At 31.5% G+C, this 25,820-nt stretch overlaps 1 protein-coding gene across 6 annotated transcripts in view; it reads left to right on the top strand.

Moving 5' to 3' along the window:
• Window positions 1–23,944, top strand: part of LOC108558516 (protein scalloped) — a 60,190-nt gene extending 36,246 nt beyond the window's left edge. For 3 of the 6 annotated variants that reach the window (XM_017915446.1, XM_017915461.1, XM_017915454.1), the window contains exons 2-11: window positions 9,047–9,167; window positions 15,442–15,580; window positions 19,885–20,015; window positions 20,708–20,824; window positions 21,341–21,381; window positions 21,442–21,631; window positions 21,694–21,759; window positions 21,827–21,993; window positions 22,057–22,291; window positions 23,834–23,944. In XM_017915446.1, the coding sequence (XP_017770935.1) occupies window positions 9,159–9,167; window positions 15,442–15,580; window positions 19,885–20,015; window positions 20,708–20,824; window positions 21,341–21,381; window positions 21,442–21,631; window positions 21,694–21,759; window positions 21,827–21,993; window positions 22,057–22,291; window positions 23,834–23,944 (1,206 nt within the window). In that variant the 5' untranslated portion in view covers window positions 9,047–9,158. The remainder of the gene's footprint in view (window positions 1–9,046; window positions 9,168–15,441; window positions 15,581–19,884; window positions 20,016–20,707; window positions 20,825–21,340; window positions 21,382–21,441; window positions 21,632–21,693; window positions 21,760–21,826; window positions 21,994–22,056; window positions 22,292–23,833) is intronic. The other 3 variants (XM_017915469.1, XM_017915485.1, XM_017915478.1) reach the window with 3 other exon arrangements.
• The last annotated feature ends 1,876 nt before the right edge of the window (window positions 23,945–25,820 follow it).

Genomic DNA, 25,820 nt, shown 5'->3' with positions numbered 1-25,820 from the left:
TGAATTACGACCGTCGCGGCTAACGGTTTCCGATTTAATATGTTTCTTTGCGCGACAAACAGTTCAACAATAACATTATTTAGTCAAAGATAAACTCAGTGTATTTGCAGTGTATTCTTTGTAATTACAACTTAGACAACTTGTAAAAGTTAAGCAACGTGTGTAGCGGGTAACTCATGGATGAATAACAATTGGTTTCCTTTGAAATTAATAAAATTGATTCTAATTTTTCGAAGACAACAAAATACAGTGATCAGAACAAAGAAATCTTGTAATAATATCAAACGTTAAACGCTTTGGTACGAATCAACACGTAGATAAAGATAATATTTGCGTTAATATGAGAGTAAAATTCCGTGCGAAAACGGAAAGCCCTTTGAATCATCGCGCCAATTTGGATTGCTCACTTACATAATCCCCGCGTAATCCGTTCGTTGCGTTGCAGAATCCCGCTCAGTTCGTTAATTGTTCGTAGTAGATTTGGGCAACCAACAGGTGGCGAAGACATTAACCAGTTGGTTTGTTGTTTTTTCTACTTCTTTTATTTTGTGTTAATTTTTTTTTGTTGATTTATTATTCACGTATCGGATTTTAATTGCATTCCCCGAAATATTTATACGTGCGCATAAATGAGTTATTTAATGGCTCCAGAAATATGTGGCTTATTCGTTCGAGCCGGAGTGCTTTTATCTCGGAACAAAATATTTACGCAATTAACATTCTCATTAAACATAGTGCGGATGCACAGAGAAAAAGAAAAGAAACGTAGATCTTGTTTTAATAATTTTAAATAAATTACCGCACGCTCGTATCGTCAAATCATCTAAGATGATTACCTTAATTACCCTACGTCCATCTTCAATCTTGTCGGACAACACTGTAATTATTGTTATAATGTATGTCAAGAACGCGACATCTGTTGTCCCAAATGATTACTGTTGTCATTTTGTTTTTTTGACATTTCAATTGTCAAAAATAAATAATTGTAAAATGATAATCAAAAATGAAGAATATTTTACATTTACATCTGAAATTTGGTATTAAAAATAAATTATTGATATTCTGTTTTCAGAATTTTTCATAAATACTCACAATAAATGAAGGATATCATGAATGAATTTGATTCAGGTTTACCAACTATTATGTACAGATTTCAGATGTTAATTGAATTTAACTGTAATTGGATTCCATGATAAGTTGGTACACCTGGCTGACATTTATGACATCCTTCATTTACTGTGAGTATTTATGTAAAATTATTGAAATTCTGTTTTCAAAATTTTACATCAATACTCACAATAAATGAAGGATATCATGAATGAATTTGATTCAGGTTTACCAACTATTATACACATATTTCAGATGTCAATTCAATATAACTGTCATTGGATTCCATGATAAGTTGGTACAACTAACTCACATTTATGACATCCTTCATTTACTGTGAGTATTTATGTAAAATTATTGAAATTCTGTTTTAAAAATTTTGCATCAATACTCACAATAAATGAAGGATATCATGAATTAATTTGATTCAAGTTTACCAACTATTATGTACAGATTTCAGATGTTAATTTAATATAACTGTCATTGGATTCCATGATATGTTGGTACAACTGACTAAAATTTATGTCATACTTCATTTATTGTGAGTATTTATAAAAAAATATTGAAATTCTGTTTTCAAAATTTTACATCAATACTCACAATAAATGAATTAATTTGATTCAGGTTTACCAACTATTATGTACAGATTTCAGATGTCAATTGAATATAACTGCCATTGGATTCCATGATAAGTTGGTACAACTGACTGACATTTATGTCAAACTTCATTTATTGTGAGTATATATGTAAAATTATGGAAATTCTGTTTTCAAAATTTTGCATCAATACTCACTATAAATGAAGTATATCATGAATGAATTTAATTCAGGTTTACCAACTATTATGTACAGATTTCAGTTGTCAATTCAATATAACTGTCAGTAGATGTCATGATAAGTTGGTACAACTGACTGACATTTATCTCATACTTCATTTACTGTGTGTGTGTTTATGTAAAATTATTAAAATTCCTGTTTCAAAATTTTACATCAATACTCACAATAAATGAAGGATATCATGAATGAATTTGATTCAGGTTTATCAACTGATATGTAGAAATTTCAGTTGTCAATTCAATATAACTTATGTCATCCTTTATTTATTGTGAGTAAAATGATTGAAATTCTGTTTTCACAGTTTTATATAAATACTCACAATAAATGAAGTATATCATTAATGATTTTGATTCAGGTTGACCAACTATTATACACAGATGTCAGCTATCAATTCAATGTAACAACTGTCATTGTATTACAAGATAAGTTGGTACACCTAACTGACATTTAGGTTTCATGTCATGGTAACTATTAATATAACAATATATTTTTTTAAATTTTTGACTATTAAGTGTCAGAATAGTTGCTAATTAAATGACATATTTATGAAAAAATATTGGGGAAACAAGATAGGAATGCAGAATTGCGGAAGTGCAAATGAAACGATATTTATTAGGCAAGTTGGAAGTTAGTAAGTATTCGGTAATTGCTAACCGTAACGGAAACACACTTAATGCCTTTTATTGCGGGACCATCATAACCTGGCGACATTAAAGCTACCTGAACTTGAATCCGAATCAAAATCAATTGTGCACCAAAAAGGAGCCGGAAACCCGAACCCGGCGTCCCTTTGTCCAATAAAACATGACTTTAAACCCGAAAAGGTAGAAGAACATGAAGAGGAAAAAAATAACCGAAACGGAGTAGAAAATAAATAAAATAAAAAATAATGTGACTCCATTAGAATGCGACCCGAAACCTTTTCCATTTAGACAATAAAAATAACTCTTAATTTATGAGAGGGACCCGTTTTCACCCGTCATATTCTTGTCCCTCACCCAACTTGCTTTGCACAACCTAACAAAATGTCAATGAGGTGTGCGTTTTTTTATTTATTCGAATTTGTCAGTCATTCTACTTTATCAGTTGTATGTACAAAACTTTACACAATTCAAAAATTAATATTTATTCGAAAATTTAATGTAGCATTTTTATGAAACATCAAGAAGGGTTGTTATTATATTCAGAAATATTTAAAATGTTATTATTTAAAAATGGAAAATAATTATAAATAGAAATATTAGAAAAAATTCTTATAGATTTTTAATGAAAATACAATATTGTCATTTGGATTTAATTTAAACAAAGAATGTTACGTTTATGGATAATACAGAAATCTTTAGCAACTCGATGGCGTTGGACTAGGTCTTTAACGATAGAAGAAGTCATGTGGCTCAAGAGCGAGAGAATTTCCTAGAAATAATAGACACGGATGTTGCTAACGATTAATATTAGAACACGACATGAAAACGGATCATGAGTCGATGTTTCCAATCATTTAGGTTTTGTTGAAGTAATTGTAAACATATACATTAACATAGTGCATTACAAAATCGATCAGTATGTAGATCAATGTTAACATCATGGAATAAATTGAATAGAACTTCGATAAAACGAAGATAATAAATAAATAAATTAAACCCAATCCACTAGTACGCATAGACAACTTTTTATTCAACTAATAAATACAATTTTACAACAAATATAATATAAATAAACAAAATAAATTGTCTATCGCTTAAGAAAAAAGTAATTACATGTTTTTGCATTTTCATGCTCATGAAAAAAAAAAACGTTAATGTTTGACAAAATAGAAACAACAAAAGAAACGATTGATTGATTGATGATTTTTATTTTTTTAAATAACGTTTAATTAGTTTTGGTGCATGTATAGTAAATATTTATAAGCGAGTCAATGATGGCGATTTCGAGCGGCAGTTGGTCGTTTTGTGTTCGAGTTGTGTTATTAATAGGGGTTGATTCGGACCATTCACTTTTTTAATAAGGTTGAAGGAAGAGTGACATAAAGAAATTAAGGAGGACGGGGAGACTTTTGAGTATCGAGAATGATAATCATTGATTTCAATCCTGAAACTTTTGGGAATCGCTGAAATAGAAACGTGTAAAGCCGTTCCATTCATAACAAAAGAATTAAACCCAATCCACTAAATTTGATTAAAGTTTAACTAATAAATGCAATTTATTATTTTGCAACAAATTATAAAAATTAACAAAATAAGTTGTGTCGCCATCTATCGTTTAAGAAAAAATAAATTATATTGTTTTTGCATTTTCATGCAATTCATTAACTTATAATATTTTACGATATTTTCTCTTCATTTCTTGCCTATTCAAGAGATAAGTAATGAAGAAAAAAAACGTAGATTGTCAACATATAAAATTATAACAAAATGAAAGACTCTTCAAGTAACAACAAAATAAACGATTAATCTGATTATAATTGATTCAAAAATGAATATTAATAACGTTTAATTAATTTTGGTGCAGGTTAAATTATGTATGGTAAATATTTATAGGCGAGTCAATGATTTCGAGCGGCAGTTGGTAGTTCTGTGTTATTAATAGGGGTTGATTCGGACCATTCACTTTTTTAATAAGGTTGAAGGAAGGGTGACATAAAGAAATTAAGGATGATGGGGGAGAGGCTTATGAGTATCGATCATTGATTTTAATCCTGACACTTTTGGGAAGCGCTGGATTAGAGGCAATCGCATGCTGTTGCAACGCAGTTGTGTTTTCCGTGTAAAGCGGTTCGAATTAGTAAATTAAATCATGTCTATAAGTATCATCGCATTTTAAAAATTCTCGTTACGTAAAAGCGCGTGTGAATACGTGATATTTCGGTGGGCGCTTCGGTAATTGTACGTTGCGCCGTTCGTCGGCGGGGCAGAGCGAGGGGCCTCCCATTGTTCTCACCTACGTACACCATGGGATCATATGTAGGAGGTGTACACGAATTCATACATCGGCATAGACAATGTGCTCCTCCCGCGGAAAGGGCGAAGGGCGGAGGCGGCGGTGACGGCCACAATTTCCACCATAACAAAGGGATGCTTTAATAACTGGCGGCCGTTAATAACTGGCTATGAGAGCGAGGGGGGACAGAGGAGAGACACACACACACATATGAAGGGATGAAAGGGCGGCGACGGGTGTAGGAAGAGAGGTCATCCTCACTATATCATATCACACACACGGCCGCCTTTAATGCCGACCCAACACACTCTTGCCCTTCATAGGGCTCGGAAACCCACCACCGCAGCCACCCCTCTCTTCTAGCTGCTTTCGTGCCTCCTGCCCTAGCAAACAAATAAATTCCCTCATCGCCCTCCTCTCACGCCGTAACATCGCATCACCCCATTCCATGAAGTAAGATAATCACGATTTGCATACGAAATTTCATTTATGAATAGGCGAAAATTAAATTTCAAATCTTTACGATTATTTATTTATTTCTCTTTACTTTTCGTTCCTTTATTCTTTTCTGACTTCTATCATACATAATTCATGCGACGTTCCATTTATCACCGACTTTTGGTATTACTCCGGGCACGAGGATTAGCGTCTAATTGAATTCCGAAATTTAAGGTCTTTGAACTAATCCACCGCAATCTGTTACACAGCAATTATCATCTAATTTATTTACAAAAAATAAATACAAATTTTATTATCTTCCAAAATCTAATCCCAGTACATTCTTCAAACTTTAATCCAAAATACTTCAATTTACATGAAATTAGCAAATAAATCCATCAAGTAACAAGTTTTAATACACATTCATAGGGGACAAAGCTATTGCCAATAGCCAATTACGAAATAAAGCACCTAAAATAAAATTTATAAAATATAATTTATGACTGGAAATTTAATCAAATTTGTATTACAACAACGTACTTAAACTGAATACAATAGAATGTCATGCATTAATAAACCATATTTCATTAAAATTCATATTATTTTTGCAATAAAGAGACGCCATCTCGTGCAACATATTAATAATACAAATTTTATATATTTTTGTAAAAAAAAAATATATTTTCAAAATGTGCTACATTTAAATACCCACGATTGTGATTCCATTCAGCTTGTATTTTCTATAACTGTTTCGTTAACTTTTAACGGTTTCTACTTGTGTTTCATTCATTACACGTTACAAACGAAGATCAAAGATCACCGCAGCTAAAACTATTTCAAACGCTGATATTGTTTAACTTATTGGTTTAATACAAAAATTAATTATTATTAATAATTTCCAATTTGTCTCATCATAAACTATACTAATTTCATGAATAATTCATTAAACTAAAAGGTTTTCCAGCTTTTTGGTTTTCATTTAATTAATCGTGTTTGACGTTTTTTTTTTGTGTAACCTATTAAAATCGAGTATTACACAATTTGAGGATAACTTTCTTATCTCTATAGATTTTGAGATTGGTTTACTAAATGGGTGGTCAGGTACCTATGACTCACCATCATAATTCTTTCACTTCAAAATAGGACCATTGTTGAATAGGACCAAAATCTACTCTAATCCGGCTTATTTCCTTACAATTGATTTCTTTTTTTTTTCATTCGAAAACTTTGTTACCCAACGTTACCATAAGTTTCAAATATCTTGCTGTAATTGCAATTGCATTAGCAACGAACTAATTGCAATAAAAAAATAGAAACATCATTTGTGCCAATTTGCAATTGACTCCATTCGCAAAGTTGGAAATGTCAATAATCCGAGATATTGTTGGCATTCGCATTGCAAATGTTCGAAAATTCCATCATAATCTAAATTGCTTGACCCTGGCATGAATAATTTCATAATATTCGCTATGACTTTAATTGGAAAATGTGCATTGAACCTAAACATATTTTACTTCTACTAACCTGATTTTTGTTCAACAAGAAACTTAATGATTATTATAAATAATTACATGATTGGATTGTTGTTTACTATTTAAGTTTAATTATAAACAAGGTTCAATATTCTTCAATTATATATAATTTTTTTTTAAACTTTTCGCTACAGATATTATCAAAATATTTACCTACCAAAAGGTAATTTAAATTCGTAATTTTAATATTTCCACATTAAATATAAATATTTTGAATATAAAATAAATCTATAAAAAAATTTCATCATCATTTCTGAATACATGTAAGTTTTTTAATAGGAAAGATGTAAATATTTTATATCTATAATATCAACAAAACATTTATAATATTGTTTTATATTATTATTACGTTAATTAATATAAATATTATTACATTAATGAATTTTCTTTCATAATACACGAAAAATCGTGTAATTAAATTTTCTTTTTTTTTTGTAAAGAATCACATGTTCCTAGAGAGATTCAAACGACGTTGCCGCAGAGGCATTAATATAAGTGACAGTTTCTTTACAAAAGATTATCTTACTAATGAGGAGAAGAAAATGACCTTTTCTGGCCACCGACCATGAAACTACCAATTATTCAAAAATGACCGAATCGCTGATTTTTTTTTTGCTGTGAGAAAGTTACACCCAATTATGTAGAATTTCAGTGCGAAAAAGGTTCTAGAAAAATTTGAATTTTTGAAAAAATATTTCTACCCTTGATGAAAGTTTTTTTTTAATAATAAAATTATTATTTAAAATATTTAAAATTGTACAAATTTCAAATGAAGATGTCAATATTTTGGCAGATAAGTAACTGTCAATTAATATATTGGCTTTTAATAAACAATAATTATGATTTGTGAATAGTAATATCAGTATAAATTAATTGTACAATTTCAATTAGGAAAACTAATTAAGTACAAAGTATCATTGAATTACTGTATTCATTTGTTTTAATTGTATACAATTTGTATTCATTTTTCGAACCTACTCTTGTTTTTTTTTACTACTTTACTTCCGATTTTGATTGATGACTTTTATAATTACGTTTGATTTGATGTTAATGTCAGATTGAGAGATACACGTAATTTTTAAGAATTCTCAAGGTGGGAAGTGGTGACTACTGGGAAGTATTGGAGTATTCCATTCATACGATATTCAGGTACTTGAAGAAGTACAGACCTGTTCAAAACCGCTGACGCCATGTAAACAGTTTCCGATAATAATCCTTACCAGTTTGAAAATACAGTATTTATGACATTCTATATTCTCTTTTTCAACAACATAACAAAACAAATATTATATATTCCTATAATCTCTGTAAGTTAATTCTCAATATTTAAAAACAGTATTTATAACATTTTAATCCCAAACTAAAATAATGATAATTCCATATTTATGATTAGTAAATATAGCAAAATCATTATGGATATTATTTGGCAGTTGATAATATGGTTATGACATTTGGTAATGACAATAATTCAATGAAGTTTTGAAATGACATTTGAAATCTGATAACATTTGGAGGTTGGAAGTGGCGTGTTTATGACATTAGAAATACTATTTTTGACAGTAACAACAAAAAATGTTTAAATTAAATGCGGATAAAACGGGGGTCGAGACAAAGAGTACCAACAACAAAAAAATAGAAGCAGAGAAGAATAAAGCGTTTTATTACTACGATGCGGTGTGTATTAAAACGGATATAAAAGCGAGAGTTTTTTTTTCATGATTTTTCTCTGTGTGCCGAACGGGGGGAGTAGGCAGGGTTCTTTTTGGGGGTAGGGGGTGGCCTCCGTGATCTCTCTGTCTGTTTCACATTAGGGTTGGATTGCGCTCCTCGCTCGCACCCCCTGACTCTGTCCCTGTTGTGTGTGTGTGTGTATACGTGTGTATGTGTGTGTTCTTTGTTGTGTTCTGCTGCTGCATATGATATTAAGGGCCGCATTCCGAGCCGTCAGCCCCGTCATTATGAGGTGAATTTACAACCCCCCGGGCCGCGGAAACTGCCCCAGCACATGCGACATTACTACGGGGTCCGAAACGCTGCTGCTGCTGCCGCCTCCACCTCCTGCACAACCACCCAAACAATTTTCCTTTCCAAGCCGACCGACCGTCCACCTGCATTTGTTTACATTTACAACCCTATGATATAACGACTACTACTATTCGCATTTTGATTGATCATTGTTTTCTTTTGTTTTTGCAGATAGGGTTTGTTCGGGGCCGTCACAATTTCCTCACCGTGGACACCAGTCACCGGTCCCGCGGCCGACTCCAACGGCCCGGGCCCGGATACGAAAAACCTGGATGTTGGAGACATGAGCGATGTAAGTACAACCACAACCTACCTAAAAAAAATATTCTTTCCTACGGCAAATGCCGAGGAAGTATATTAAGTGCGCTTTCCAAAGACAAAACAGCAACAACATCAACAACAACAAAAAGACCCGAGCGTCGCAAAACAGCGGAGGATTAATGATGGTCGACTGCGTGGAAAAAGTGTATTAAGAGCTTGCCCACTCCAAAGATTAAACGATTAATTTAGAGTTTTTTTTTCGAGTTCAAAATAATTGTAGTCGTACAGTGCCCTTGTCATCGTCTATTGTGCAGCGGATTAAAAAAATAATAATGAACTCGATTTGAATGTGTTCCATTATGCTTCATGAATCCAAAACTTTTCGTATTATCCGCTAATTGACGGGACTGAAGTTTCAGTGAAACGCATAATCGACGTTGCAAGAACTGAATTGAAATTTTCTCGCAACAAACGTATAATAAATTAATTCTTTCTTTCTCCGCTTTTTTTTTGTTCTACTTAGATTTCACTGTATTTCACATTTCGTGCGCACCTTTTGCATTCAAAGATAACTAAATTTAAATGAAACTCTTAATCGATGTTGCAAGTTCTACAAAATTGAATCTTATAAACGAATACTTCCAACATTCAAGATTTCATATGACAATTTCAAATATATTCTAAAGCTATTGTAAATATAGCACAGGAAGCAAAGGAATATTAAAGTAATTTAAAGAAATATAGTAAAATAATATTGGACCAAACAAATGTTTTGTGTTTTTATTAATGAATATCATTGTTTATTTTTATCAGAAGTACTAAGAAATATTGATTGTCACTAATGTAACTAACACTGACAGTTGTAATTACTATAGCGCAGCTGTCAATTGTCAGTGTAGTTGATCATTTTGACAGATATTTTTGTGTCTTTTCTTGCATGGTGTGACATTCGTTTTACGAATTATCACGTTACGAAAATATACATCAAGTAATACCTGTACATTATAAAATTATTTCTTAAATTTGATGTAACTATAATTGACAGTTGTAATCACTATAGCGCAACTGTCAGTTGTCAGTGTAGTTGATCATTTTGACAGATATTTTTGTGTCTTTTCTTGCATGGTGTGACAGTTTTCGTTTTACGAATTATCACGTTACGAAAAAAAATACATCAAGAAATACCTGTACATTATAAAATTATTAATTATTTTTAAAACTAAAAAGTTACATATTTATCTAAATATTAAAATCAAATACAAAATATCTTCTTAATGTAACTAAAATTGACAGTTGTAATCACTATAGCGCAGCTGTCAGTTGTCAATGTAGTTGATCATTTTGACAGATATTTGTGTGTGTTTTCAAGCATAGTGTGACAGTTTTTGTTTTACGAAATATCGAGTTACGAAAAAATTACATCAAGAAATACCTGTACATTATAAAATTATTAATTATGTTTGAAACTAAAAAGTTACATATTTATCTAAATATTAAGAGCAAATATCAAATATCTTCTTAATGTAACTTAAATTGATAGTTATAATCACTATTGCGAAGCTGTCAGTTTCCAGTGAAGTATTTTCATGTCTTTTCATGCATAGTGTTACAGTTTTCGTTTTACAATTTATCGCCTTACTAAGAAATTACATCAAAAAATACATCTACATTATAACATTATTATTTTTTTTGAGCAAATACAAAATATCTTCTTAATATTTACAATTTTGTTATAAACATTTAATTTACAAATTATACTAATAAAGGAAATCAACATATATTGCATAACACATGTAAAATCAGTTATAAGAGAATAATTCTAATACGAAAAGGTCATGCACCGAAGTCTTCCTACACGCAGATTAAATGCAATTGGATAAAAGTAGAAAGTGGCATTAAAATTAAAAGAAAATCAGATGAGACGTGTGCGCACTAACAAAAAAATACAAATTGAAAAGAAAACATGATGGACGCAAGATTCTTATGAAGGGAAGGAGTGGTAACATGGTAACAATGGATACAATAAAAATAACATCTGGACAGGACAAAAAGAACAACATTATTAAAGGACAGATGAAATAATAAGAAAACACAAAACGTATTTATTTTAATGGAATTAATATTTCATTCAAGAAGAAAATTTAATTAGTTTTAAAATTTTATTTTCGGAAATACAAATTTTATTATCACTAAATTCTTAGATCTTAAATTAGAGTAAAAAAAGTACTTTGTCCTTATCATAATGAAAATTGCAACGTAATATCCAAATACGTATATTTTGATACACTTTCTATTATCGCTTGTCTCGTTTGTTGAAGATTTATATAGAAATAAGCGTGTATTTGGTTTTCTTGTTATTTTTATTTTCAAATAGATAACATTCTTATATAAATATATTGCTTTTTATAAAATGGGAATGTTTTCTAGTTAATTTTATTTTGTCATTTAAAAATCTATTTTCTAAATTTAAAAAAATGATGTTGGGAATTCATGCAGTAGAATTTACCAGTATTATTTAATAATCCCAAATCTATAAAATCAATATGATTCTAATGAAGCATAATTAAAAAAAATATTAACAAACTAAAAATTTGCAAATCAATTTTGCTTATTATTCCATGTATAAACAATAACTGGAACGTTGTTATTGAAAGTTATCAGTATAATTGCGAATAGTAGACATATTTTGTGATAGCATATATTTTCCAATAACAACATAGTTTTTGTATTTGTAGACTGCTAAAAATATAAAGTATTTAGCAACGATTACGTCTACTCGTACACATGCCCTATATGTTTTAATTTGAAAATTTTCAAGCAATAAAATAAAACAAACAAAAAGGAATTTACTTAAATCATAGTTGAAAGAAATTCAACTAAAAAAAACAAATGAAATACTACGATACATAACAAAACAAAAATGTACTTAAATAAGTTCATAAAAATTTCTTTTCTGATTGAAGTAATTGCAGTAATTGTCGTTAATATTAAAATTAAATTTCATAATAAATGCAAACATCTATAAAACTTCAAAGAATTCTTCTTTTACTGGCAGACATCTTTAGGAAATAAATTACTTAATTACAATACAATATAGTATATAAAAAGCACACGATCAATCATCATTATTCCATGTAGAGAAAATGAAGATTGAAATATGTAAACAAAGAAAGCATATTTTTGCATATCATTTACCCTGACACAATGGAATAAATATCAGCGAATGGCATTTACATCTAAATAATGTGATGTAGAAAGGAAACGTTAATATAATTATCGCCTATAAGAAAAAAAAATCAGATAAAATTACAATATTTTACGAATAATATTTATGTTCATTTAATTATATAAAATAATTAATATAAAATTTAAAGATAATTGAATTACAGTGGAACCTTGCTTAACGAGCAAAATTAATTGTAAGAAAAATGACTCGCTTAACGAGCGACGTTTTGCATAACGAGTGACGTTTTGCATAACGAGTGACGATGAGAAAAGAAGTCCCGGATTTTAAAACTTGTGTTTACATATTATGTGTATTTTTGAATGTGTTTCACTGTACGAGTAAAAATTCGGAAATTTTGGATCGGATTAAACTCGTTAAGCGAGGTTCCACTGTATTTGATTTATAAACGCCCAATTTGTAATGTGTATATGTAAATTATCTTATTTAACGTTTAATAAATTTATTATCTGGCATTGTTAAAAATAATTAGACATAATTATGCTTTGTAAATGGTTAATGAAACGTTCGCATTATATTAAATCAGGAATTGATCGCGTATGGTTGAAACAAGTCAAATGTTACACATGAATAATTCATAACATTCACATTATTTGTAATGAACTCAAAATAATCAGCGTTCCAATAATCAATTAAAAAGTAATTAATACTTGATTCACGAATCCCCAGATTCAGCTTCAATTTGTTCTCATTTTACGAATTCACGTTTTACAGAAGAAATGATTGAAATAACATTAATAGATTATTTTTTATTTAATTGAAACAAACTAGTTTATTAATATGATTTTACATACGAAACTATATACAGTAAAACCTGTATTTGCGCGATAGATAGGGACCGCATAAAAATAATCGCTCAAAAATTTTGTACAAATACTTACATATAACCTATAATTTTGTATAATACATTACAGATTTTTTTTTATGCGGGGGATAGGGACCGCATAAAAAAATATGTCTAAGATGTACGAAATCCATGAAAAAGTGCATCCAAACAAAATAAATAATTAAATTACACATGGAAACATATTAATTTCTCATTGTACAAAAATTTTCAAAAATGCACATACATAACCCTTGTTAATCCAAAGCGCATCTTCTTGTGATGAATTGGTTCAAAATCGACTAACAGAATCGTTTAAGCAGGCTATACATATATACATTGATAGAAAACATTACAATGGTGCCGACGCCGTTGGAATTGGTTGGATTTTATATACCGCATAAAAAAAATCGCACAAAAATAAAATCGCATAAAAAGGACTGCACAAAAACAGAACAGTGAACACAATGTATGTAAAACGTAAATAATTTATAATTTCTAAATTAATTACTTAAAACAAATTGTTTATCAAAAAGTATATAATTAATACTTGATTCACGAATCTCTAGATTCAGCTTTAATTTGTTCTCACTTTACGAATTCACGTTTTACAAAAGAAATGATTGTTTGATCTTATTTATTTGATTAAAATAAACAAATTTATTAATATGATTTTACACATGAAACTATACATAGTGAATACAATTTAAGTAAAACGTAAATAATTTATAATTTCCAATTTTTTATCAAAAAGTATAGATGTAATCAATAAAATGCATATATATTTTTTTTTAATTTGTGCATTATTCGTTGGAAATTATTGATTTACTTTATGCATTATTAATTTTACAATGTCCACAATCCATTATTTTTGTTGTTGTTTATATAACGTCCCATATTTTGTGGAAATATTTTCATTTTCATTATTATTTAATAAACGTTTGACATATTTAACAGTCACGATGCAATTCATAATTTATTTTTTCATATAGTACAACACTTCAATATAAAATAGTTTACAAAATATCAATTTAATATATTTTCAACACAAAAAGTAAATATATAACAAAAACTAAAATATGTTAAAAAAATTGTAAGTTTCTGCCATTCCATAAATCTTTTAATTTGTTGTAAACACATTTTTATTGATCTCGAAATATATACTAAATTTAATATCACAAAATTATGTTTAAAATGTATTAATAATTAATTCTCGTATTATTTTGATAACTTTCTCTTGATTCTCGATAACATGCATAACATTTTTTCACTCACTGATTTTACAAGAAACAGGAAGTTATTTGAATAATAATGGTTAAACGTTATAATTAGTACTTTTATTTGTTAAAAGATTTGAATTATAACTTTCGCCTTTTATTAAAAAAAAAAGCTGCAAGAGTAGTCGGAATTGAAAAATGAACTATAAGTGTAATACTGAATCTATTATTGTTTGTATAATAATAAAAGTATTTGAACAGCAAGTAAAGATTTTATGGTTTACAGTTGAAACATAACCATCGATATGTGATGGAAATGTTCATTGAATATCGTTAATGGTCGATAAATGGTGTATGGGCGTCAATTGGAGTGTTGATAAGTTGGAGGCAATTGGCATTGCATTTGATGGCGTCGGTTACGTGTTCGATGATAGTTCGAAGCTGAACTCGCTGCGACCTTCTGTAATGGGTCCATAACCCAGGGACGGATGGACGGATAGAAATAATATCTAATGCGCTTTTCCATTTGAACTGTTGACATGTTAGATGCAGCTGACTGCGGGAGGTTTCGTCCGGTGGCGTCATTTTCGGACAAGACACTCGGCTAAAATTAGACGATAATGGCGTTATCACCGTAGAGCGGTATCATAAACACAGAGATTACGGCCGTCGCGAAGTGAAAATCTGTTTACCGCAGTGCTATTGATGCTGAGCTGCATCATGTTTGTTTTGGTCTGGAAAGAGCATCATTGATGTTGATGAGGTGATTAGGTTTTTCTGCGACTATCGGTTTTACGCCTTTTGAGTATATTTGTAAACAAATTGACGCAACGGGTCTCTTGCGTAAAGGTCCTCGTTGATGTTATTGTTTTTTTTGTCTCACACGTATAGTATAAATGAGATGTAGTAAGTGCGGAATGCGAAATATGCTTTCATTCAATACTACTACAGTTACGCGTCGTGCATGCACTCTTATTAACTAACTAACTAACTAAAAACGATGACTTTATTTGGATGGCAGGACGAAAAGGATATGGCCGCGGCGGACGCGGAGGGCGTCTGGAGTCCGGACATCGAGCAGAGCTTCCAGGAGGCGCTAGCCATCTATCCGCCTTGCGGACGTCGGAAAATCATCCTCTCGGACGAAGGAAAAATGTATGGTGAGTGATTTGCTTATTGCGGAAACGGCAGAGAGGAGATGCAGATGGAGGGGGCGGTCGGAGTGATGTAGGTGGTGGTGTTCGGGCTGCAGGGGGCGGCGGTTGCTGCCTCCGGGTCGGGTGAGCGGGAAACGGGGGGTGAGCTGGGAAAAGGGAAAAGCCCGTTATATTGGTTTCCGGTTGACCGGAAATAAGAGCTCCGGGGGTGGTAATGTGTGAATCCAGCGTATTATTACACAATCTCCATCCTCCGCTTTCGCACACTTTTGTATCTCCCATCTTTTTAGCTCTGCGCTCTCCTTCTTTTGTGTCCTTCCAAGTGGGAGAGAATGTGTCCAGTTGTCAACGCGATATGTCGTCCTCCTCCGCGAAAATCGTCCTTCCTCACTCCCTTCCTCCCGCTGTTAAAGTCGAGTCCCATCCATTCGGACCCCCGTACCTCCTCCTCATCCTATCCTCCCGCATGTCCGCTCTCGCAATCTCCAGGCGATGGACATCGAGACATGCCCGACTCCGGAGAGCAACGACGGTCAATATCTTCACCCTTATCCTTCTATTTTGTCCCTTCGCCTCCACTTCTTTTTTGTCCTTCGGCCAAGCATTATTATTCCGCCAGGATGAAATTCAAAGCCAGTCGACGGACGAAACGGGCAAAAAAACCTTATCAAATAATATGTATTCAGAATTCGTATTAGTTCACTACTATAATATTCACATTAATGAACAGAATTATTATATTATTACAAATATACATATGTCATTTGATAAGTAAAGTTAACGCAACTTACAAATCATTAGTAAATTATAATAGAATTACGTTTTAGCAAACAATCAAAAATATGTTGAAAATTCAAAGTTTTCTTTGTCTGATATAACACGATTTACATAACGCACCATTTCTATAAAACCAAATATACGCGTTATACCTAAGGCCAATCTAATCATACTTGCCCGAGTTATGTGTGATGTGTAAAAAAGTTTCAAATAATGCTGTATTTCCAAAAATAATTTTTATAAACGAAAATATTTGTTTTGTTATTTATACGATCCTCGCTAATAAGGTTTTAGTGTTTTTGCAGTCCAAGTATAATCAAAAATATTGTCATTTTACATTTTTATTGGAAAAATGTTTTTAAATTTCCATTATATGCAAATTATATTAATGTCAATTAAAAACTGTTGCAACAAACAACAATATTTAAAAAGAACTTTTGAGTTACGATTACATACACTTTATATTATGTAAATATGCATGGATAAAAATTTTGTTATATTACTTATTTTATAAATATTTGTATAATTTGTCTTTTAATTTTGGTGTACAAAAACACAATTTTCATAATTTTTCATAATAGCTTAATAATTTCATTTTTTTCAATTTCATAAAAATCTCTAGTGACACATCATAGTTTTCTGCTTTTGAAGTAAACATTTTGCTGCAAAAATTTGTACATTTTAATGTTTAAATAATTTCAAGTGAAATAATCACTGAGAAAATTAATAAAGAAAAACAATTCATAAAGAAAGTTGCACTTATTAAAACAATTTGAATTTGGAAACTTTTTACCCTTTTATAGAGACGAAACTGGATTATAAAACAGGCTTTAGAAGATCATAACATTTTGCTGTTTTTATTCATATCAAGTTTTATTATCCAAACATAAAATATTTAAATTTAACTTTATTATGAACGAACGAATATTAATTAAAGCCCGGCGATAATCCGCACTGTATTACGTAATCCCGCGGCATTACATGAAAAAAAAATGTGTTATTAATTAAATTTTAATTGTACATCTTCACCCCTCATCATTTCATCCCTACGGCTATTATTTTTTGTTTGTCCTTTGCACTTTTGTTTTCTGCAAGTATGAAATTCCCTACGGCCTGAAAAAAAACAGAGGTGCATATCAAATAATGTTTATTGTAAATTAATTTTTTTTCCTCCGCTTGTCTCGGAATTAATGCGAAAACTTATTCTTTAATATTCCCAGGAATAAAGTTGTTTCGGGGGTGGTGAGGATGGACCTAAAAGGGGGGGTTCGGTGAGCGTTGGCGGCTGTGTGCAAGTTGTTCATTGCCGCCGCTGCCGCCGCCGCCAACTGAGAGGAGTTTATAGTTTGCGACGGCGGAGGAAGAGAAGGCGGCAGAGGAGGCGGCGGTGGCGGCAACAGAGGCTGTAGCAGCATCACAGCCACCCTTCTTTATATTTTCTTCCCGCTCCCGGCTCGTTCACTAATTGCACATTCTTGACATAGTTTCGGGGCCGCTACTCGGTGCTGCTGCCTGTTAAAGCACCCCTCCGCCCACCCACTCCCGTCAGCATCCGCCAACCTCCCCAACAACCACCCTCACCGCCACCCTCCCGGGATCTCCTCTCTCAATCCCCCATTTTCCTTCCTTGCTTCCTGCCATCCCCGAAACGCACAAACACACCCCTCGCCCGATCCCTTAATTCTCCTTCTCGCTCCCTCTCATCCTTCTCCTTCCTTTTTTTTCTCCTCCTTCGTTCGCTCTCCATTCTCGCGCGTATTATAAATAAAGATGTGTCCTTGCCGTGTTTCGTATTGGCAACCCTCTTTACAAAACCGCCCCCGAGGAACCGCCACCTCCTCCATCCCTTTCTCCCCCCGTTTTTGCACTGCTAACAGAAAGCGAATTTCACAGTTTATTGCCCACCTGCAGTTTCCTCTCTTTTTAAATTCCGCGCTAATGAAGACGACAGAGGTCCTATTATTGTTTATTCTGGTCACACCACCATTCAATCACCACCTCCAAATACCCAAAGCTTCTGATTATTGTTTAATACAAACTAGTAATGCGATTGATCTCATCCATTCTTTATTAAGAATAATAATTATATCAACATTATATCATTATATTAACATTATTTACCAATATAACACATTACTTAAACTATATGTTAACCCTATATTTCGTATTACTTAATGTTATTGAATGTTACCAATTGCTATAAAAAAAAATCATTGATTTCTTTTGCTCAAATTTTTCATTACTTACAAACGAATATTTTAAACATATGTAAAATATCTTATAGTTTCTTGAACAAGTACAAATAGTTTGAAGAGTAGACGCAGTGAATTACTTTACAATTCACTCGAGAGAAAAAGTCAAAGTTATTTTACAAACTGTATGATATTACTTACAAACGAATATCGCTATTTAAAATATAGACATTTTTACCAACATAAATATAATTTGTAACCAAAAATGGTAACTTACAGATTTTTTGCTTAAAAATTTAAAAATATAAAATTCACTTGTATACATCTAATATTTAACAAATTTTCATAACACTTACCTCAATAATCCTGAAAATATCGATGTTCTTTCACTTATTCCACTTATTGGTTCATACATTATAGTAATCTTTCATTTTTCCGACGCAATTTATAAAAGTCGTTTGATGTGCCAAATTTAAAAAAAAACACTTATATTTCAATTCCATGACTTTCTAAGATCAAGAAATAAGTTTCGATTTATTATGTTTAATTTAATATTTGTTGTATATTATTAGATACATGACTTTTATTAGATTTATTAAGATTTTTATATATTGAAAAAAAAATAAATCCAAATTATTTTGTAATAAAGTTTCAATTAATATTAATAACAATATGTACCAATTTGTACCATATTTTATTATTAGTAAATTTATCAATTTCATACAGTGATTAAAATTTGCACTAATTATATTTGTTAATTTGTTAACAAAATCGTGTTAATGTTCAATGTTAATGTTTTTTATAGTATAAAATATTATATTGTGAAAAATGATTTACAAGCAAATTTCTTGGAAATGTAAAGGCTTCAGTTTCGTTGTCCGTTTGATCTTGAAGTACTATTTATTTCGCTAATAACCAACGTTCCATTGATCTACCATTCAGTTAAATGGAAATATTGGATTTATGCCAGACGTTGCTATACAAATGTTAAATTTCATATATATATTTTTTGCGCGCAAAATAATGAAACCAAACCTCTAAATTTACCTTTCCGTTCGTTCACATCTTCGATAATCTGCGTTATTTTTGGATGGTCCTATTAATCACGAATCGACTGACCTTCGATCCACACTTTTGTATATTTTAATTAAACTTGTGATTTCCTTTCCTTTTCCTCTCCATGCGAAAGTTCCATTCAATTCTTCGCCCGTGCAATAATGAGATTTTCGTTAGTTGCACCGTAAGCATCGCCATTAATCATCATCGTTAATTGAGATTCGTAATGAGTTCGATCTATTCATTAATTTCATATCTTTGTTTCTTTGTTGACTTTTTTAGGTAGGAACGAATTAATTGCAAGGTACATCAAACTGAGGACGGGGAAGACGCGGACGAGAAAGCAAGTCAGCTCGCACATACAGGTTTTGGCGCGAAGGAAGTTGCGGGAAATTCAGGCGAAATTGAAGGTTGTAAGTATACGGTCCAAAGATTTTATTATATGTACATAAAACAAAAGAAATCCCATCCATATGCCCCCCTCAGAATACAACATGTTGTATAAAGAAATATTTATATTTCGCAAGAAATCGAATCGAGTAGTCCGAGTTTTTGTTTTTTGTTTCGAGCTTCTCTTTTTCTTTCTACAACAGCTTAAGCGCGCGTCCCTCCAGAATGTATGACGTTGTTTATGCCTAAATGGATTTAGTGGCACCATTGAAGCTTTTCACTGTCATTTTGTTTCTTTTATAGCAGAGTTTCCACATTTATAAGAAATGACTTATTTGAAAATATAGTTGAACTGTAAGACGCAATGAATTTAAGAATGAATGTTGATTATTGTTAATTTGCTAATGATGTCCCGTTAGGATAATTCATGAAGAAAATGTCAATTAAAATACTAATTGTTGATATTGTTTATATTTACAATTTGAAAGAAAATGTGAAATTATGAAATCTACGAATGAATTTTGTTTCGATCTATTTTGTTCTGAATTGTAAATCCAGTTTTATTTTATTTTCTAATTTCAATACGTGGCCCGCGGGCCAAATTTGAAGTATCCATGGTTACCAATGGGCCAAAATTTTAATTATTCTCCCTACGTCTACCGTGAATTCGTTTTGTGTGTCTGTGCTGATTTGTGTTGTTGATGATGATGATTAGGATCACGCAGCGAAGGAAAAGGCACTGCAGACGATGTCCACTATGTCCAGTGCACAGATAATATCCGCCGCGCCAATGCACAGCAAGCAGTTGCCTTTGTACCCCCCCGCGCCACCGGTAAGTGCGCAACCTGTGAGCTGCCAACTACTAAAACCGAAATCCCCAAAAACCGAAGCAAATAGATCGTCGCTGTTTGGTGTGTTTTCTAGGTTGATTTTATGCAATAAACAGACAGAATTATAATTTTCGCTTGCTGTGTGTTGCTGCTGGCCATATATACATTATGTTGAAGCTTCCATCCGCTTTAGCTAAAAATCCCCGTTACCATCAAAAGTACTTAAATGTCAGTTAATTGATGATGCGTGTCCACATTAAAGATAAGACTTAAAAATGGACGCAAGCAATTTAAAGTTTATGATTACATGTTTTATATTACGATTCCTCCAATCAAAAATATTCCAAATTTTTCTGATTGGTCGAGGAGTAGGAAAAAGTATGACGTGAATTGTTTGCAGCAAAAAAAAAAAGCGCGCGCTTGCCTTGAAAGGTTTCTTTTTGGTATCTATTTTGATGTTTATAGGATTTACTATAATCTCATTTTTATTTATTCAATTATGTTTCTGTTTGTTTTAGCAATTCTGGCAGCCAGGATTACAGCCGGGCACGTCGCAAGAGTGAGTTTTCTTTCTTAATTTATTTGTAAGTTTGATGTGCTAATTGTGATTTCTTTGCAGTGTCAAACCTTTCACACAAGCATCGTATCCTGGTGGTAAACCGGCGACGGCCGTGTCCAGCGGGGAGGTGGGACCTTTACAAGCGCCGCCCCCGCCACCTTGGGAGGGCAAGGCGATCGCCACCCACAAGCTCAGGCTCGTCGAATTCTCTGCCTTCATGGAAAACCAGAACAGAGAAGAAGCGGTAAATGTGAATTGAACCCAACAATTTATTGGAATTAAATTTAACTAATTCAATTTGATCGTTTTCAGTACCCCAGACACCTGTTCGTACACATAGGAGGACCTGCCATAACCTACTCGGATCCCTTATTAGAGGTAACTTTTCCCCGAAAGATGAAGCCCATTTAGTTTACTAATTTCTTTTTTTTTTGTGATTTATTAGGCTGTCGATGTACGGCAGATCTACGACAAATTTCCGGAGAAAAAGGGCGGCCTCAAAGAGCTATATGATAAGGGTCCCCAAAACGCCTTCTTCCTCGTCAAATTTTGGGCGGATCTGAACAGCAGCATACAGGACGAAGCCGGTGCTTTCTACGGTGTTACCTCCTCGTACGTTCATTTACCAATCTTCTGTTCCGTCTGTTGACACCACGTTTTAACTCTTGATTGCAGATACGAAAGTAATGAGAACATGACGATAACCTGCAGTACGAAGGTCTGTTCGTTCGGGAAGCAGGTCGTGGAAAAAGTTGAAACGGAGTACGCGCGATACGAGAACGGCCGGTTCGTTTATCGAATCCACAGATCACCCATGTGCGAATACATGATCAACTTCATCCACAAACTGAAACACTTGCCTGAGAAATATATGATGAACAGCGTACTGGAAAACTTCACAATACTACAGGTAATTATTACATGCCTTTATTATTTGCAACACGATACAATTATATCAAATATAAATTTTAAGTATATTATCATATGGACCAGCGTTTCTCAACCCAAGATTGCAAATTGACAGCTGTCACCTTGTATCAAAGCCGACCTTTGAATGCAATTATATCAAATCCAAATTTTATCTATATTATCATATAGACCAGCGTTTCTCAAACCATAATTGTAAAATGACAGCTGTCACCTTTCAATGCAATTATAACAAATACAAATTGTATCTATATTATCATATAGACCAACGTTTCTTAGACCATAATTATAAAATGACAACTGTCACCTTGTGTCAAAACTGTGAAATACTTATAGCAATTGGTTTACAGGTCAATAACAAAGAAATAAGTTAAATCACTTGGTAAAGAGGTTGAGAAACGCTGATATGATGAGATGGTTAAAAAGCTCAAATCGTAAAAAAAATCTTTTACAATAAAAATATGTCTTTAATAAAATGACATACATTTATTATTTACAACTTGAGAAAAAAAAGTATTGTAACATTTGTATAGACCTTTGAATGCAATTATATCAAATACAAATTGTATGTATATTATCATATAGACCAGCGTTTCTCAGCCCAAAATTGCAAAATGACAGCTGTCACCTTTTGTCAAAGCTGTGAAATAGTTATAACAATTGGGTTACAGTTCATGATCAAACAAATATGTTGGATCACGTGGTAAAGAGGTTGAGAATCACTGATTTGCTGAGATCGCAAAAATTACCCAATAATGAAGAAAGCAATGAAGAAAGCTCAAATCTTAAAAAAAATCTTTAACAGAAAAAATATGTCTTTAATAAAATGATAACTTATCTGTCAATTAGAGATGTATTACATGTCAACCCGAATTTATAAAAGATATAAATTGGATGTATGAATATATGTACAAACTACTAACACTATAATTTCAATGTACCCATTCTCTATTATATTCCTTTTGATAGAAAATTACTTTAGATATCATTAATAGTTGATTACATTTGAATGAAATATTAGCCATTGTTGCATATTTCTTTTGTTCCATTAATGTTCTTTCATTATTCACTTATATTTTTGATTCAAAACATTTTGACATATCTATTCAAATTTGTTGCTAGATGTGTTCAGGATAAAAAGCAGTAAACAATATATGTCACTTTTGATAGAAGTTGAGACATAATTAAAGGAAATAGTAACATTTTTCTCGTTATTAAAATATTAGATAATTCCATTGATGAGTGTAACGGATAATAAAATTTTAGTTGCTTATTAATTTTGAATAAAATACAAGAAAATCGTAAAACAGTCAACTAATTTGAAGTTTGATCATCGCCAATTGTTCATTAAGTTTTACAGCCAATAAATTCATGGTAGTTAACGAACAATGATTTGTCTAAACGGTTGAATATAAATGTTACATTGTTGTAACAATGAAGAAGACAAATTTTGTTTATTTTATTGTCGTAACGCAAATTGAAAATGCGTCATATCATGTGTGTAATGCTTTCTTTTTGTTAACAGGTTGTGAGTAATAGAGACACGCAAGAGACCCTTCTATGTACAGCGTACGTATTTGAAGTGTCGACGTCGGAGAGAGGCGAGCATCATATTTACAGGCTAGTGAAAGATTAGTTTATGTTTCTTCAAATAAAATTTAAAAAAAAAAACAAAGAGAGAAAGAATGAAAGAGAGATAAAAAAAAGAGCAAAGAGAGGAAGACGAATAACTGAAAGAAGATGATGAAGAAGAAGCAGAAGAACAGCAGCTACAACAAGAAGAACAACAAAAATCGTATGAGCTCCAAATTTGTGTGGGGAGACTTTTGGGGAATTTTTAATTTTCGACTATGAAAACATACACGTTTTGGTGGGAAATTTCGAATCGATCGACTCTCTCCCTACCTGCCTGAAAACACGCAGTGCCTAAAAACACTTATATAGTATTATATTATATGAAAAAAAAAATATTTAAATTAGGAAATCCTTCGTAAAGTTTTTCTTTCCTAACTGAAAGCTGTAAACAGAAACAAAACAAAGAAGAAAACAAACAGGTATCAATTTATATTTCGTAATATAACTGATAGAAACGACACAAATTCATACAACCCCCGCCCCCTCCGACTTCTATTCTATATTATTATTTTTTGTTTTCTTAAGTACATTAGCTATTGTTTAAGAGTTTGTTTTTTTTTTAGTATTTTTTTTTCTTCAATTAATCAACTTTTTGGCGCATCGTACTTTTAGTTTTTAATTAATTAAGTTGTACATAGACACAAAACAAAAGATTTATTATTATTACTACATAAAAGAAACGAAAATTTTAATTAAAACACATATCGCAATCTCTTCTTACTGAAGGAATTCGAAGAAACTGTCTCGGTTTTCTTGCAAAACGAATTCACCTATTAAGAAGACAACAATTCATTGGCAATTTTACATATATAAATATATATAGTGAAATATATATATATATATATAGAAACTTTTTCTTTCAAAAAAAAAAGTAAAGAAAAAACAAAAATTTTAAATTTTTGCTCTATTTATAATGTGATTTTTAATAGATAGATTTTTATTATATAAATTAGATTTATTATATATACCAGAGTGAAGGAAAAACGAGCAGATTTTATTTAAGCGAATACCCAGTATTTTTTTTTTATTAAATATTTTTAGTTTATTTTATTATTATTTTTTTCGTAAGTTAATTTGTGTTCACGAGATGGCAGCAGCAGCAGTTATTGTGTTATATATATATATTATATTTTTTTTTTCATGTAGATCTTTAAGTTTTTCCGAATAATTTATTATTTTAATTATATAATTTTTATTTTAATTTTGGGTGCAATTTTATTTTCTCTTAGCGAAAACTACAAAAAAAAAAGAACGAAAAGGAAACATGATGCGGCAATGAATTTTTGATCTCTAATTTTAGTGTTTAATTTTATAAATGTTTTAAATTTATATATTTTCTCTCCTGCTCTGAATCCACCACCAACAACCAACCCTACAGCATACTCCCAAACTTCTACCAAACAACAAACAGAAAACATAAATAACGAAAGATGATCTTCCTTCGAATCCTGTCGATTTTGAAAATCTTGTGAAGTTAGGCGCAATTTTTTTTGTTTTGTTTTTTTTTTTATATATATTTATATATATATAAATATTATGATTTCCTTTCCTTTGGACTTCCAATCTTCTGTGAAGATTTTCTCATCTTGTTTTCGAGTGTGTCCACGTCTTATTCACCGATCCCCCTTTCTTTAATTTCGTGTAAATAAGCAGTAAATAATTATTGTATAAGATAATGAAAATTATGGCGGCTTTATTTTGTAATTTTATTGTTCTCCATATCACAGGTTGCCATATCAACAAAAAAATCTGTATGTGTACAGTATTTTAAATGAAAAAAATTGTTTATAATTTGTATTTGAATATAAATAATTCATAGAAATATTTTCGTTTTATTTAAACTTTCCAATTTTGTTTTCCTTTTTAAAATGTTGCAA

The sequence above is a fragment of the Nicrophorus vespilloides genome, unplaced genomic scaffold, assembly GCF_001412225.1.
Source record: "Nicrophorus vespilloides isolate i.1.1-1 unplaced genomic scaffold, Nicve_v1.0, whole genome shotgun sequence".
Classification (NCBI taxonomy): Eukaryota; Metazoa; Arthropoda; class Insecta; order Coleoptera; family Silphidae; genus Nicrophorus; species Nicrophorus vespilloides.
The sequence above is the reverse complement of the archived record's forward strand: the minus strand, read 5'-3'. Positions and strand labels throughout refer to the sequence as shown.